At 44.7% G+C, this 17435-nt stretch overlaps 1 protein-coding gene across 13 annotated transcripts in view; it reads right to left on the minus strand.

Annotated features, from left to right (window-relative positions):
* DMD (dystrophin) overlaps positions 1-17435 on the minus strand; it is a 1717438-nt gene that overhangs the window by 94355 nt on the left and 1605648 nt on the right. For all 13 annotated transcript variants that reach the window (XM_035001266.1, XM_035001277.1, XM_035001248.1 and 10 more), the window contains one exon: positions 11468-11542. In XM_035001266.1, the coding sequence (XP_034857157.1) occupies positions 11468-11542 (75 nt within the window). The remainder of the gene's footprint in view (positions 1-11467; positions 11543-17435) is intronic.

Consider the following 17435-nt stretch of genomic DNA (forward strand, 5'->3'; position numbering starts at 1 on the left):
TCACTTATTTCTCTCACCTTCAAGTTGTATTTTACAACGTACTTTTCAAGTCCTCTAAGAACTTTCTAAGATGGGGGGGGGGGTGGATTCCCTTGCTCTGAAGTGTTATTTACTCATATGCTGCAAGACAAAAATTTAACAAAAGCGAGACCTCAATCACAAGCTTTACTCCCAAATGTCATGGGAAGATGCTTTTCTCTAAAGCCAATTTATTAGCCAAATTGGAAATGCAGCAAGGGTGCTTTTCTAACACCTTATTATACACTTAAACTCTGGTCTGAATTCTCAGTCCTTGGAGACAAAAGAATCAATGGTAATTAAGTAAATCTCTAGCGCATCTAGTGGGAGGAGACAGTACAATTCTAAATGTAGTTGCAGATAAACCTGGGCCATCCCAGCCAGTAAACAGCTTGCCCGATGCTAAACAGATGCAAATTTAAGACTTCAATGTATTTTACTAGTTATTTGTAGTGAGTTCTAATTAAACGTTGAAGTGGGGGAGGGGGATAGTGGTTAATACCTCTGCAGGTTCATACCTATGTCATGCACGTTTTTCTCTTTTAAAAAAGAAAAATAGTAACCTTTGAAGTTTCCCTGGAAGCCAGAAGGAGACCTGGTGGTGGAAACAGGAGGGGTTTTTGTCTTTCATCCCAGTCAGTAAAGCTCTGTGGCTTCCACGCAGTTTTCCCGAAAATGCCCCGGACTAGCACTCACCCTATCAAAGCAAAGGCCCCACTCCTTTTGTGTTAAAATACTCTCAGGACAGAGAGATGACCTCTTTACACGGAAGCCGAGAATTTATTTAAAGTGGTAGGAAAGAACATACTTGATTTGAGAGGGAGGCAGGTAGGAAAAAGAATGAAGAATAAAAAATAATAATAATAATAATGGAAAAAGTCAGGGGGCCCGGAGGAGGGAAGGGCCCAGCAAGCAGGGGCTACAAGGCAGCCTGGGGAGAGGGACACAGACAGCGGACTCCCAACTTTCTCAGTCCCTCCTCTTCTGTGTGCTGCACTTGCTTAGGGGGCAAATGTTCAGGTGGTGAGAACATTTAAAAAAGCAGCTCACCATCTCCGTGAGTGCAAGAGAGGAACGGCTTTCTTCCAAATGTCAATATTCTCAGCGCGATTCTTTGTAGACTGAAGGAAGCTATGGGTGGTCTGAAGTTTTTCTATCATTTTCTTGTTACTCTGTCTTAATCATTATAAATATTTTGCCTTCCATCTAAGGATACAAGAACTAACAAGGGAGAATTTGTAGACTCAGGTTTGTACTGAGTCTCATTTACTCGTGTGATGGAAGCAAACCAAGTAGCAACATGGCACGAATTTCTTTTTACCGAGTCTACTCTCATCTCTGTACAGGTGAGTGGGTAACACACAGAATAGAAAATTTGGAGTCTAAATAGCTCCAGAGGGGAGCAAGGCAACTGCTCTGGAAGAACAGGAGCAGAGATGACACAGTGAGGGGAGAAATACTGCACAGTGAGCTCTGCTGAAACCAGATGCGGTTAAAAAGGAGAATGGGCCCTCACAGAAGACTGGAGAACACAAACGTACCAAACAGAATTCCCCTTTCGTGGAACAATTTTTTCAAAGACTTCTAGTCGACATCCATAGCCAATACTACGCACTTGAAAAGAGGTGAGAAAATCGATAGGGACAATTTAATTGCCACAGAGACATGCACTTAAGTGTTCAAAATGACCATCTGAAAGAATACAGTGAGATTTTTTGATGAAACATTAAACATAATGATTCACTGTTTCTAGAAGCCTCAAAAAGCAAGCAGCAGACAATTCTGTGTAACTTTTTTTTTTTTTTTTTTAACCTCAAACTAGGAATTTCCATTGGGAGGTGAATATCTTTATCTTCTTACTAGGGACTATATTTTAAAGCCATATAAAAACCAAACATGTGCTAAGATACCCACTCTTTCAAAAATTATTTGTACAGTAGAGGATGCTAGAGGTTTTGACATAATTGAGAAATAGGGGCCATTCATTGGTGTCCCTCCGCATGAGGGCTGTGGGACAGAGAGAGGGTGGGGACAGGACAAAAAGACTTACTCTCCAGGACCCTCTGTGTCCTTCAGGAAAAGCAGAAAAAACAGAAAATGAAGCGGTGTGTGTGTGGGGGGGAGACTGAGCACAGGATCCCATTAATGGCTCCTGGGGCTCTGGCTGCTGAGTAATTGCCCTTTCAACATTCTAGATTCCAATGCTAACTCTACTCCTTTCTACAAATGCCACAAGTGAGGAGCTGAAGCCGATTTTTTTTTTTTTTTTGTCTTTTACTGCCTCTTGGGTTCTGAGGACTAGAAAGCACCTTTAGAATCGGTCTGTAGTTGAGAAAGCAGAGACCAGAAAGAAGGAGCCTCCCTCTGGGAATTATAGCAGGACACGTGGAGGTCCATAGTGAAGAGCACAAAGGGAGGTTGCAGAAGGTGCCCTTATAGACTTGACAGAAAAAGAAAACCATCCCAAGTTCTCTACCAGGGAGAACAGTGGGACAAAAGAGAAGCACCAGAAAGTCAGAGTAAGTCTCACGGTGCCCACATCACCCCCAAGCTCATCCCATGGGTCAATGCAGAGACTCTGTGCTAATATACCAACAATCCCGTAACCTCATCTGTGCAGAGACAGGGGAGGGCACCGGGGGACAAGTGCTGTGTGCCTGCCAGCTCGTGCCCAGGCAGCGGGCACCTGTAGGAAGAGGAGGCTGCCGGTGACGTCATGCCATTCTCCAGGCAGCTGACACTTCAGGCTGAAGGACTTTCCCAGCACATCTTTGCCCAGCAAGAAAGTCGGGGCACTTTGATGTGGTTATCTGTGCTGTGAGGGTTAATTTCAAAGGCTCTGGAGTTGGCCTAAGATTTTTTTTTTTTTTTTGCTAAAAGGCTACACAATGCAGAGCCTTGATCAAAGCAATGAAAAGAAGTGCCTTCCTGTGTTGATCTGTAGCCATGGGTTACGGCTTATCATTACTGTTTATTGGTAGAAGTAACACTGACTGTTTTTACCTGGTTTGGGGGAGACCCATGAAGGTTGCAGGGTATGGGACCGGCTACGTGGGAAGAATATGCCCAGGTTACCAGAAGGCTTTAAGAAACCCTGTATGAGGGGTGCCTGGGTGGCTCAGTCCTTAAGCGTCTGCCTTCGGCTCAGGTGATGATCCCAGGGTCCTGGGATTGAGCCCTGCATCAGGCTCCTTGCTCAGTGGGAAGCCTGCTTCTCCCTCTCCCACTCCCCCTGCTTGTGTTCCCTCTCTTGCTATGTCTCTGTTGGTCAAATAAATAAATGAAATCTAAAAAAAAAAAAAAAAGAAAGAAAGAAAAGAAACCCTGTATGAGACTCCACTACATGCTCCCTGGTTTCCAAAGTGGTTTGTACTTACATCGGTGGTTCTTGATCCAAGAGAGAAAGTGCATCCTGGTACCGCTGTTCCAGAGAGCGGGCACACTGGGCTTGCACCGGGCCTCTCCGGACCCTAGGCTGTGAGGCAGCCTGTGGTTTTGATCCTGCTTTTAATGCTGATGGCATATTATAGCCTTTTCCTATAATGAACTGTAAATTTTTAAACACTGTCATTTGGGTTCCGTGAGTCTTCTTTAGCAACTGAGCCCCGACTGCTATTCCCACTGCAATCAGTGTCAGGCGTGAGATTGTTTAGGAGACCCCCCAACTGATCCTTAGCTTAAAAATATGGCTACAGTATTACTGAAAAAGAAAAAAAGAGGATTCTGATAGAAAGGATGAAAATGAGCCATTGATGCTTGTTGCCAAGCTACCCTTGATTTTTAGTAGCACAGGCTTTGATACTGGTTATCGATGACAGAACTTTCTAGTGGAATCTAGAAATGGTAGAACCTGAACCAGAGGAGCTAATAGAATCGATTAGAAAGGAACTGCAAGCCGACAGCAAAGAACAGGTCGTCTAAAAATTCTGTTCCTTGGATGTATTGGCAAAGCTCTTAAGAAGTTCAGATCTCCTTCAGATGAGTTTCACTCTCTCTGGCCTGCAGATGGAGATCTAACCAAAGGAACCCGGGTAACTCTCACTTTGATAAATGCGCTACACCTGTGAGACCACTTACAATTAAGATAATTCAAGTGGGGGACTTACAGGTGTTTCTGACTTCACATTTTCTTTTTCAATGCCATACCTAGCAGTCCCTGGACTGAGGATACAGTTGAGTGTCTCAAAGGCTGGTAATATTCTGAAACAGGATATTATGGCTATTAGTTGGAACGTAAATGTAAGAATTCTACAGGGACTGATGCAATGGATTACTCCTTCCCCACCCCTCAACTAGCTGGAGCTGATTGTCCACAAATGTTTTTTTTGCATAGAACAAGGTAACCCCGTTTTTCTGTACTAACCTAATCTGACCCTTTACCATTGGGAGGAGATTGAAGGGGAAGCCCCACTAGGCCTCATCTTGCCACCAGCTCAATATGCACGAGCCAAGTGGCTGAACCCAAGGGACATACTTCGTGTGTGGGTGGAAGGTTTGGACTAAAATTGATGATGAGGAAGAAAGGTCAGATTGTTACTGAAGGGAACAAAGCCATGCCTTGGGTGTTACAAAAGGGAAAAACCCAACATCACTGGTGCCTAGAAAGAGGCTTAAAATATAGGGGGGTGGGAGGATGGGTTAGCCTGGTGATGGGTATTAAAGAGGGCATGTTCTGCATGGAGCACTGGGTGTTATGCACAAACAATGAATCATGGAACACTACATCAAAAATTAATGATGTAATGTATGGTGATTAACGTAACAATAAAAAATTTAAAAAATATATGCTCCCTGAGCTATGAGTCAACTGTCTCTTTTAAGAGTCAAGAAGCAGGGTGGGGGAGAGAGTCCAGAAGTGAAGAGGGCACCTGGCCAATCTATGGAACACACTGGATGAAGAGATTTGAGTTCTGATTATAACCAGGAGTCTGCGGAGCAAAACTGAAGTAGCTGTGTCTTTTGGTTCTTGTTTCACAGGACACATCTGTTATTAAGGACTTGTGCTGAAAAGCATCCTGTGGGAATATTTACCCAGTCGAATCTGGAGAACACTGATTTATGATAATCTGAAAGAATACTGTGTGGCCACTGTGATGTTGAAGGTTTAAGAAAGGTCTTGGGTATATGGTAGATGGTCAAATGCTATACATGTCATCTGTCACAAATATTATGTGTAAAAAAAATAGCTATTTGACCTGTGGTATGTGAGGAAAGCCACAAATGGGTGGAGGGACAACAGGAACACTCTGATCACGAAGAATATAAGCCTAAATTGGTGGGCCCACATCCCCGTGACTAAAAGCCAGAAATGTGATGCGGACAATTAGGGAAATTTCTGTGGCATAAGCACACTAACAACTATTTAGGAGCGATGACGACTCATATGATGTTAGCCTGGGTGACTGGACATTTTTGCATCTCACATTTATCTCCCAGTTATAGTAAAGATGTGAGTACACAATGGCAACAACGTGTCTGGTGGACCACAGAGCATGGGGCCGAGCAAAATAGAAGAGAATAAAAGGTGAGTAAGGAGCTGGGCAAGGAACCCCCGGCCAGATAGAATTGGCTCTGAATGGGAAAAGATACATTGATGGGAAAGCCCTCCTGGTGCAAAAACAGCACTTGGAGGGCACCCAACTCTGGAAGGAAGGTTAAGGATGGCAAGCCCCCTAGAACGGTGACTGGAAAGGGAAGCTACAAGGTGCTCCTTAAAAGAGCTTCCGCACCACCACTCAAGGCCAACCATTCCTCCCCTAGTGTGCACCTCATGGGTACTGGACACACTTGAAAAAGGACTACAGTACTTCCCCTGGGAGCAAGAGAGCTTCTATCATAGGAGCTCTCTCTTGGGGCACCGGTATCTGTGAGACCATGGAAGCTGAGAAAATTCTCTTGGCTCTGGTCCTCACGATTGTTGCGAATAAGACCTGGACTCTCACCTATGTGAAAAAGAACCTCTCACCTATATGAGAAAAATGGACTTTTGTGGGGGCCGGACAAGATAATGACCCTGGCGTCTCGGGCCGCCTTGCCACGAGGCAGCCTGTGGCTATGGACACGCATCCTGGCTTTCAGGCTGGGGCCTTTCCCTGCACTAGACCGAAGATGTGTAAGCTATGCTGTCGTGGATCCTGGAGGTCTTCGTTAGCCACGGGACCCTGTCAAAGGCCACCCTCGGTGCCCTCTCAAAAGGTGAGGTGGTTTCACCAAGAAGGGAGCAAGTCTTTCACCTGCTTTGTAGTGAGGGTGAGTCGGGCAGCCGTGACTTTATTCAGGTAACTTCAGGCCATACAAAATCTCTCTACTATGCGATTCCATTGCTGAACAGAAGCAAATTGATCGCTATTTCTTGTTTGCAGAGTATCTGTCACATTTATCAACTGCAGTACCTTTAGCTCTATGGTTTGGGCTCTCCAACCCACCATGCGCTAATAAACTAAATACATATGCTTTGTTAAGTGCATTTTTATATCTGCTCTTAGAAGTTGGCTAAATTTTTTTTTTAAAGATTTTATTTATTTATTTGAGAGAGAGAATGAGAGACAGAGAGCACGAGAGGGAAGAGGGTCAGAGGGAGAAGCAGACCCCCCGCCGAGCAGGGAGCCCGATGCGGGACTCGATCCCGGGACTCCAGGATCATGATCTGAGCTGAAGGCAGTCGCTCAACCGAGCCACCCAGGCGCCCCAAAAGTTGGCTAAATTTTTAATTGTAGAAGCCACACACCTTTAGGATGTCATCAGAACTAGAGACTGACCAAGAAAAAGTTTAGATTATATTCCTCCTAACTCTCGGGGGCGGGGGGGGGGGTTGGTATCAGCCGTAGGAAGCAGCTTACAAATCCCTCTTACCAAGATTTTCTCTTTGTCTCTGCTTTTCTGCCGAGTTTCATTTTCACTCACAGTGTGTTGAAAGGCAGTATGGAGTCATGCAACATTAAACCGATTACAAACTGGGGACATTACAGGCCAATGGTGAAGCTTGCAACTTAAATAGCAAATTCTCGATAGTGGATAGAATTATGTTATTCGGGTTTCTGCAATATTGAAGCTTTGATAGCAAAGTGCAAAAAGATGACCAAAAGCGTAATGGCAGGAGCACTGCCTATTTCCTAAAACATCAGTAATTCAAACTCTTCCCTGGCATGAGGACATCACTGAGGTAACATCATTAGTTTTCATTAAAGCCAAGGTTGGTAGAAGCGACCTTCAGTTGGAAGAGCTAGCCAGGCCAAGTTTTATTTGCCTGTACCACAGACAATAGCTCTTGATCATGGCTTTGCAGGCACTGAAATGACAGAAAGGCCAGAAGATAAACCTAAGCAAACATCAAATTAAGAGGAAATTCATAAATCATCTACTGGTTAGTTAAGTAATGTGACCACACATGTTTTCAAGAATAAAGGGCCTGGCGAACTCTTCATTCTGTAATCATACGATATGTTTAACTCTCCTGCCATTCTTGAGAATCCAGTATGTAATTTAGGTAAATACACACCCTAATTTGGCTGTACCTAAATCTTTTTCAAATGGGAGAAAAGTCATGCTCAGGAAGCAAAGGCTGAGAATTTCAAATCTGTTTCAAAGTGGAAATTCTACATCCTACCCTCAGAGCTTAACTCTACTCCAAGGCTATAACCTCAAACGGCCAAACTTTTTTGTAATATCAAATTCCCCCATTTTCCCAACATTTATTAGAAGTTTTAACATAAACTGAAATGATAAAATGAGATATTTATGAACAGAATTATTTTTTTTTAAAGATTTTATTTATTTATTTGAGAGAGAGAGAGAGAGCACATGAGAGGGGGAGGGCCAGAGGGAGAAGCAGACTCCCCGCTGAGCAGGGAGCCCGATGCGGGACTCGATCCTGGGACTCCAGGATCATGACCTGAGCCGAAGGCAGTCGCTTAACCAACTGAGCCACCCAGGCACCCGAACAGAATTATTTTTTAACAGCAGCAGTGGGTAATGCCTAAATCCAAGGGACAAAGCAACATTACAGAAAAGGACAGCTACCAGAAGGTTTTCCATTTTGTCTACTTCTGGGCTTTTTCAAAGTATAACCTGAAACAGCTGATTATCTCTTTTGAACTTTTAGGATCTCACAGGATGATACTCTATTATAATAATGCTTTACAGTAACAGGTTCATAATTACCCCTTTATCAATGGAAAGCATTATCTCTGGGATGGGGCAGGGCCAAGAGAAGAAAAAGAGGCAGAAGACTTTCTCCGCCCAGCTCTCTGACTCTGCCCCACCCCAATGGGCCTCTTTCCAGCTACGGTACATTAACAGGTCCCTGAGGAAATCCCAGGTCTGGGGAGACCTTTAAAAACCACTTAAACCTGGCAGCTATATAGCTGAAAAAACGATAGCTTCAGACTATAAGCTGTAAAGAAATGGAAGCCTCAATTTACTTTTGCTCATGCATCCATTCCATGGAAACATATGAAACCCTACCTACCGTGTGCTGGGCTTTGGGCTAAGGACTGGAGAGGCCCAGATAAAGAGGAAAAGCTGACTCTCTCCTCCCAAGTAATTTCACTTCTGGAACATTTCTTCTCCCTCTCTGGGTAAAAAGCCACACGCCAGCAACCGTCCTTGACTGCCTGTTAGCCTCTGCAGACCTCTGGTCAGGCGCCTTCATTCCCGAAGGCTTGGCAGCCCAGGTTCACAGTTCTCTCTTGCCTGGTTCTGGCCCCGATTCTGGATGTTTTCAACATAGGCAGGGATGACTGGGGCATCACTCTTGACTCACTCCCCTAACTTCCTGTTTCATCTCCACACAAGTTCACATCTACACCACCCACTCAAATGGTCATAGCCAAGACGCAGTCACCTGGACCTGTTCCACTCATGAAACAATGTTTAGCTATGCTATTCTCTGACCACAACTTGCCAGCCTTCCAGTTACTTCCACACCACCTCTTCCTATGCCTCCCTCAACAGTCAGCCCCTTGATCCCTCTACCTCCTGACTACCATCTTCCACATGACAACGTGGCCTTGACAGACAGCACTTCAGCTACTTAACCACTCTTTTGCCCAAATCCCCCCCTCTCTTGCCCAGCTGTTGTGTACCCACCTGTGATGGACCCATCCGGCTCCTGAGTACTGAGTGAGCCCCGAGCAATCCCACACCCGTGCAGCTTGGTACTGCTACAGAACACCGAGTGCACTGGACTCCTGCTCACATCAGCCCTCTTCTCTCTTCTTCTCCAGAAAGGTGAACCCACTCACAACCCTATCACCCTCTGCTCCCAACTGCAGCAGAGGAACTCTATCTCCATGCAGAAAACAAACCTCCACATGGCTTCCTGTACCCTCCGGCCCCTAGATCTCCTTAGCTACCTGGACCTGCACAGATCCCTGCCTCGCCCTCTCCCCCCCCATTACAGTGGAAGAGAGATGCCCCTGCTTTCTCTTGGCTCCTAGATTACCTCCCCTATGCTCTGAGAAGTCCCATTTTTTATTATCTTGTTCTCTCTTCTTCTCGTCTTCATTTAAATGGACTCAAGTGTCTCTCAACTTATAAGTATGTATACTTCATTAACGCCTCCGTCCATGGCAGCCAACTGCCACCCTCCTTTCCCTCCCCCTTTCAAACTAAATTTCTCCAAGACCGACCAGGCAGTATGGTCTTTACATCCGCTTCCGATTTAAGCCCACCTCGCCATCTCCACCGTGCTTCTGAGAATCTCACTGAAGTTAGTAAGGACCTCCTTGTTGCTAAATCCAATGGGCACTTGCACCAACTCCATGCTGACCTCCCTGCCCACCTGCCCCTGGTGGCTGGCCACTTCTTTCCTCCCACACAGTACATGGCACTAGAGTTCTTGGTATCTTCCTTCTCCCCCTCTGGCCACTTCTTGGCAATTCCCTCTTATAGCCTACATACTCTCCTCTTCCTGTGCACGCTCTCCCTGAGCCTCTACATGCTGAAGAGTCCTAAATATTTTTTGTCTATTTCTCCTGAGCATCACAGCTTCATGTCCACCTCTCCCAGGCAAGTGCACCATTCCCCCAAGCGAGCACCTCATAGCTTCTCTTGAGTTCCCCTCACCCACCCCACCAAGTTCATCACTAAGGCCTGTCAATGTCACCTGTTACGTGTGTCTCAGTTGTCTCCACCTCTCTCCTTTCCTCCAGTGCCCAGAACTGCTCCACCAGTCCCTCTCGTCAGCTGCACAACCCCCGCCCTCAATCCACACTCTATTGCATGGCCATGATGACCTTTCTCAAGGAAAATCCCATTGTGTCACCCCCTTGCGTGGCTCCCCACTGACCTCTCAATTCTTGACATAAATTTGAAAAACCTTTTACAATCCACCTCCCACTTCTCTCTCCACCAAATGTTTCACCACAGCCCCTCCTTGGGACTCTGTGCTCCCGCTGTGCTCAAGTACTTTCAGTTCCTGAAGGCATCAGCATGCGCTATTCCTTCTGACTAGAACACTCCTCCTAGAGTGAGCTCTACTAACCCTCCGGGATGCACAGAACTTAGGTACCACCTCTTCCAGCAAAGCCTCTCTGAACCTCACCCCCGCAACTGGCTGTTCTCATAGTACCCCATTCTTCCACTGTCACACGGCTAAATATAGGCCTTTGAAACCATCTCTTCACTTTTCCTCCAGGTGCCCATCAAGTGTGGCAAAGACACGGTATCACTTGATTTCTCTTTTTTAACAGACTGTGCACATTCACAATGATCTTATATACATTCACCTATGTCTCCAGACTTTATGAACACCCTTAATCTCCCTCATTAGACTACAAGGGCCATCAGGGTAGGGACTGGGGCAATGCCTGTCTGTTTCATGGCTCTATCATCAATCAGGCCTTCAAGCAACATGTTCTAATTAACTGTGATGATAACGGATGGTTATACATAAACCATGAGATGAAGACATGGAACTACAGGACACTTCCAGATTTCCCCCACTGCTGTATGATAATGAGCAAAAGCAGAGAAACTAACCTGTCATCTGTCCTCCATCACAGCATCCATCCGAACCCTGGCATTCAAGCTAATAACCTACTCACACCTGCGCAATGTGGTTTGGCTAAGGCAGATGTAGAATACCATTAAAATACATTTTAGAAGAAGAAATAAAGGTAGGAGAGGGGGAAAGATTTCAAGTTTCATAAAGGTAACTCTGGATGCCAGTGCCCTTAGTTGGAAAATATAAATTATCAATATCTTATCAATTCAACATCAGTAGCTGAGGAATGAATGGTGACAGGAGAGATTCTTAGCAGTCTAACAAAACAGTTTAGGGCACACGAGGCCAAAAAGATTTTTAAAAAGGGAATTCTATGTTACAGCTGGACTTGCGAGAGCTATTTCTCCCCTCTCCAAGTGGAAATACCCCTGGACCCACTTTTTTTTTTTTTTTTTTAAAGCCAAGAGGAACCATCATGTGTTTCAGGCACCAGTTAATACTCACAGCAAAGGGCCTTCTGCAGTCTTCGGAGTTTCATGGCAGTCCTATAAGCTGAGAACCTGACATTATTCAGGTCAGCTGAGGAAAAAAGGGACAAAACAAAGATCATTTGTTATTTCAACAGAAAGCATAAAAACTCCCACTGTTTTGGAAACAACAACAACAGTAACTTAGGAAAATCTCTTGTACATATGCCCCACGTTTTGGGAGGTGAAAATTCTGCCAATTTGGGGAAAAAGCAAAAACAAGCAAACAAACAAAAAGTCTCTTTGCTGTCTGATGATCACGCAAACTAAATTCTATGAATGAGTACACTGGGCATCCATGTTCCTTGTTCCTGAAAGGGAAGAGACAGACAGGCATTTTTTTTTTTTTCTTCTAGACGATAACCTCGGTTCTACTGGAGAGGATCTTTGCTACACAAGATTCAAGAGAACAAGGAAGGTTATTTTTGAAATAGCTATTAGAACTTAGCAAACAATCAAGCGGCAATATCATACTTTTGGGGGGTCTGCGGTTTGTTTTTTTTAAGTAGAGATGACTTTTTTATTGAAAAGAACATTTCATTAATGAAAATAGAGGAGGTCTTCTAGAAAAGATAAAAGTTTAAGACAAAGATCTCAGGTACATGAAAAGCATGTTTGTGTAATTTAAAATCACAGTGGAAGAGCTCTAGGCTTTAAGGAATTAGTCTTGGATTTATTTTGCTGATGATATTCGTGTTTTTTCCCAAGTTTTTCTTCAAATTCCAGTCAGTCAGCAAACAGTGCAGTATTAGTGCTTTATCACTTATATACGACACCCGGTGCTCATCACAACACGAGCCCTCCTTAACACCCACCACCCATTTAATATTTTTTTCTGATTGTAAAAGTTACACGTGCTCACTGTGGCAAATTTCGAAATCAAAGAAAAATATAAAATCCAGTAAACAAATCACCCATAATCCCATGACACAAAGAGAGCCACCGTCAACATTTTGAGAATTTTTGATCCAACGTATGTGTGTGTCTGTGCGCGTGAGATGTATTTTAAAATGTAATCAGGACTAAAATAAACATTTAGTTTATATTCTAAGGTGCCACCATTCTAATACTGAGCACAGATGAACGTCTCAACAATCTCTGCTACTGTGGTTTCTAAGCCACCTGTCTATCAAGCCCCCCACTCGCCTGACCCAGCCCTGAGCTTTATTTCCATGATGCCCTCACTCAAGTGTGTGCAAGCCTTGAAATACACTGGGCTTTCTGTCTTTGCTGGCATGTCTGTCGAGCTGGGTTTCGGGAACCCAGTTCCAAAAAGCTCCTTGAGGACAAGTACTCTGTCTCCTACTTCTTCCCAGGGACTTAATAGACAACTGCTCTCTGAAAAAGCAAGTCTACTACAGCTATTGAACAACCGACAGACGCAATGAATAAATGAGCAGACGAATGAGAGAGAGAGAGAGAGAACAAAACACACCGGCAAATGTCCAACTGCCACAATCACATGGCAGCCGCAAAACCAATTCTGACCGGGGCTCAGGAAAGAGAAATGAGGTCATGCATATCCAAGTTGCCCGGGTCAACATCATTAGCTGTAGGGCCTTTGCCGAGACCTAACGCAAACACCTCAACTGAAATTAGGGGACAGAAGAACAATGTCTGTCATGTATTTGAAAATATCCAGCCTGACAATAAAGAAACCCCAAAAAACGGACAGTACTAAATGCTGGCAAGGACGTGGAGCGACTGGAACTCTTCAACACAGTGCCGGTGGGAACGTAAACCAGTATTTCCACTTTGGAAAACCAGTTCAGCAGCTTCCTACGGAATTAAACATACATCTCTCTTCGGACCCAAATATTCCACTCCTGGAGATTTACCCCAAAGAAATACAGACATGTGCACAGAAAGATGTGTATGTGAGTGTCCAAAGTAATAACTTTATCCCTAACAGCGAAAACCTGGCAACAAATCATCAGGAGAAGGAATACAGACTGTGGCAGAGTCCTACCGTGGGACACTCATCTGCAGTGAAAAGGAACTAAATACTGATAATTCACCAACATCAACCGTCCCGCAGAACTGATGGTGCTGAGTAAAAGCAGCCAGATGAGAAGAGGAAATACTGGTGGACACCACTTATGTGAAAAGTTAGAACAGGCAAATGTCACCTACGCTGACGGAAGACCACACTACGTTGGCAGCCTGGAGTGGGGGGTCAGGGTGGGTAACAGACTTTAAAAAAACAGAAGGTTATCTTTTAGGTGATTGAAATGTTACATATCTTGATTGGTGTGGAGGTTTTTGAGTGTATGCATTTGTCAAAACTCTACCTATACACTTCAAAGGGATGCATTTTATCGTGTGTAGATGACGCCTTTGTAAAGCACGTTTTAAGAGTTTAAAGTAAACCCTCACGTGGACAGTACAATATGACGTGTGTGTGTATGTGTTAGCTTAAGTTACACTGCAGAGGTGGTCAGCTGCCTTAATCAGACATGCACGCTCTAGGGGTGGTTGGCTAGCAATTCATCAAAAAAGCCTCACCCCAGAGGTGGCCACCCTAAGTACTTCAGCTATATTTAGCTCCGATTCCACCAAGGGATTCATAAATTATCCTAATTAATGTTAGACAGGTTTGCTTTGGTGATATTAGTGGTTTGCCAAAGAGGAGGACTGTTGAAACGGGTTTAGACACAGTCTCTGCCCTTTGATTATGAGGATATGAGAAGAATCGATCAGACTCTCCACCTACAGAAACGGTGCCCTGGGCTGGATTCCAAAATGTCCACCTGTAGTTCACTGAACTGTTGGTTGCCTGAATTCAGTGAGATGCTCCACAGAATCCTGCTGTTAGAGCGGCGATTCTCAAACTTGAGCATACATCAGAATTACCGGGGTGGGGCCGCGAGCTAAAAAACAGATTCCCAGACCCCGCTCCTAGATATTCCGTAGATCTGGAGAGAGTCTGAGAACGTGCATCTCTTAACAAGTTTCCATGTGATTCTGATGCTGCTGGTCCAGGGACCGCACTCTGAGAACCACTTTGTTAGAGGGGCCCGGGCTAGTGTGCGTTGTGAGGCTCATCCGCCAAGCACTCACGAAGGCAGGGCTGTGACTTCACTCTGCCTTTTGCATTCGCCTTAAGGCTGTTCTGTGCCCTGTGGCTAATAAATGTTCTTTTGTGAAAGAGCTAGTTCTGAGACTTGCTTTCATTATAAACTGGTAGGTAGGTGTGGATAAGTTAAACTACGTCTAACTTAGCATGGCTACCAAGGCGTCCCAAAGAGTACCTGTGTGGGTCCTTGTTAGCCAAAGTGTGCTTCGAAGGCCAACAGCATCAGTATCCCTTTGGAGCTTGTTAGAAATGCAGAGTCTTAGGCCCCGCCCAGATCGATGAATCAGAATCAACTTTTAAACGATTTTTTTTTAGACTTTATTTGTCAGAGGGGGAGAGAGCACACACAAGCAGGGGGAGTGGCATGCGGAGCAGGCAGGAGGAGAAGCAGGCTCCCTGCTGAGCAGGCAGCCCGATGCAGGACTCGATCCCAGGACCCTGGAATCATGACCCGAGCTGGAGGCAGACGCTTAATCAATCGAGCCACCCAGGTGTCCCCAGAATCAACATTTTAACAAGATCCCAGGTGATCCATACGGACCCTCGAGTACAATCAATTCTTTAATTGTACATTTTAACAAAGTTACTTGTTCCATGTTGTTGAAATTCAAGTATGAACTCTGCACAAAGACCTGTGTTGTCTTTTGCTTTTCTGTCTTTCTAAGTTCCATTTTGTGGGCTTTTACCAGATTATTTAATGGCAATCATGATCAATTAGACCAAAAATTCACCTCTGGGATGTATTTGTGGGTCTCTTGTTTATGATGAACACCAATAAAAAAGTACTCAATATATTAAAGGTGTCTAAAAGTGTCCTCAAAGGCAATAGGAACAGATTCCTTCTCCAAGTGAATTAACTTTTCCCTAGAGTTTGTTCTCTGCTTGGTAGAACTTGATTTACCTCCATCCCTCTGATTGTCCCTCAATGTCTCTTCTCCCTTGAGAGTAGTGGTTCTTCCTTTGTCTCTTTTCCCTAGTCATCACTGCTTACCTTCTTGGGTGGTCTCAGCCAACTCATGTCCACAAGACACGAATTCCTGTCCTCCCCTCCAAAGTGGTGTCACACCATTCACCAGTCTGATCAGACTTGCCTTATACTTGGTAGTGCAGAGTTCCTTCGCACGCTCAGAAATAAGCCCCTTTGCCTCTTTATAAAATAAGCAACACAGAAACACAGAAACACCCCTCGTCAAGTACAGAGCACTCTTTCCTTACCATCATCCCGTAGCAGTTTCCAAGGAATAGGCCTCCAACTCCAAATTTCCTTTCATTTGACTTCAAATCAAGTGTGGTGTATGAATTGTGTGTCAGTCACACATCTTAGCAGAAGATACTAGCAAAAACTTTCTCTTCTTTTTCTCTTTCTTTCTAATCCTCCTTTTCAAATGCCTCTTAACTCATTGGTCTCATTTCCTACTATCTTCCTTCTTTCCTAAAACTAAGATCCTTCTCTTACGACCCCAATTCTACCCCCTTCCCAATTTTCCTGGTTCTATTCAGAATTCAGCACAAATGATCTAAATGAGGTCAGAAGCTTCAACTGTATTTCAGTTTATTTCAAGAACTGGCAAATTCCACCAGAAGCTACAGATCCAAGTGGGAGAGGCGAGGATGATCTGATTGTTTCAGGGTGTGGTTCACTACGGAATACTATCTGAGACAAGCATCTGGTATATTCCTGCTTTAGCAGGGCTCTCAGCTTCCCCAAAGCACTTCAAACTTTGTTCCCTTCCAAGTCCTCCTAACTACAGCATTCTGCCCCGAGTTCATTCTCTCCGACACCCATTCAGCATACTCCCAACCCACTGCCTTCTGCTGCCAGGTTTCTATGCCCTCTGGTCCAACCTCACCACTGTTCTCAGTGACTTGGAAATCGGAGAAGCAAGAAGCTAGGAAAATACCTACTTTTCATCAGAACGCAGCAGAAGCCATCCACATTTTTATCCAGTAACCATCACTGAATTACAACAGAGTTCTGGTGGCCTGGAAGCCTTACTCAGGAGAGATAACCATCTGTGTTGTTGGAGTCTGCATGTGTTGTTAGGAATCTGCAGCACCACTCCCTCTGGCTTACAGCTGGAAGAGTTAAGTCTCTGCCTCGTGAAAGCGTGGAGGATGCACACAGAAACCTCGAGACGTGGCACAGCTGTGGACAAAGTGACACTGTCCTGGGCGGAGGCGAGTGCTGACCTGGTAGCTCAAGTACGCACGCCCCATAAAGCAAAAGCCCCCTGTCCCTCGTGGGATGCTGGCCTCCACTTTCCCTGGGAGCTGCCTTTCCAGGACTTGGATCCAAGTTGTAATGAGCTCACCAGCGCTCAACAACCGGAACTCGAGAGGAGTGAGACTATCCAAGAAACGAGTTACACAATGTTTCCATGGCAGCTGGTAGAAAGCACACTTCAGAAGGATAAAAATGCTGAAGTGAACATTCCTCTACATGACTTGAATTATTTTAACCAGGGCTGGTTCTAGCCTAAAAATAGAGAAATCTAGAAACTTAAGGAACGAGGGCACATATCAAACCATCTACCGTCTCAACTTGAATCACCAGCTACTAAAGTCATGGCCCATTTGGCTTTTATTCTGAAGCACAAAACAAGTAATGGGGGGGCGGCGCGGTTTGCCCCTTTGGTTAGACTGTGACTTTCTCTTGATTTTGGTAACTATTTCTGTTCGAAGATTTTTAGTTCCATTCTGTGGAAGGTATTGGTTGAAGGTATCAAATTCCAGAAAAGAGGAACGACAGCTCAAGTTCAGGTCACAAATCTAGACATATAGGACATGCTCTTGCAAAAATAGTGAAAAACACCTCAGCATTTAAAGTCAAGGGAAAACTTAGAAAATAGAGAAATAAAACATTAGGCCC

The sequence above is a fragment of the Mirounga leonina genome, unplaced genomic scaffold (assembly GCF_011800145.1).
Source record: "Mirounga leonina isolate KUSES-001 unplaced genomic scaffold, KU_Mleo_1.0 Mir_101595, whole genome shotgun sequence".
Lineage (NCBI taxonomy): Eukaryota > Metazoa > Chordata > Mammalia > Carnivora > Phocidae > Mirounga > Mirounga leonina.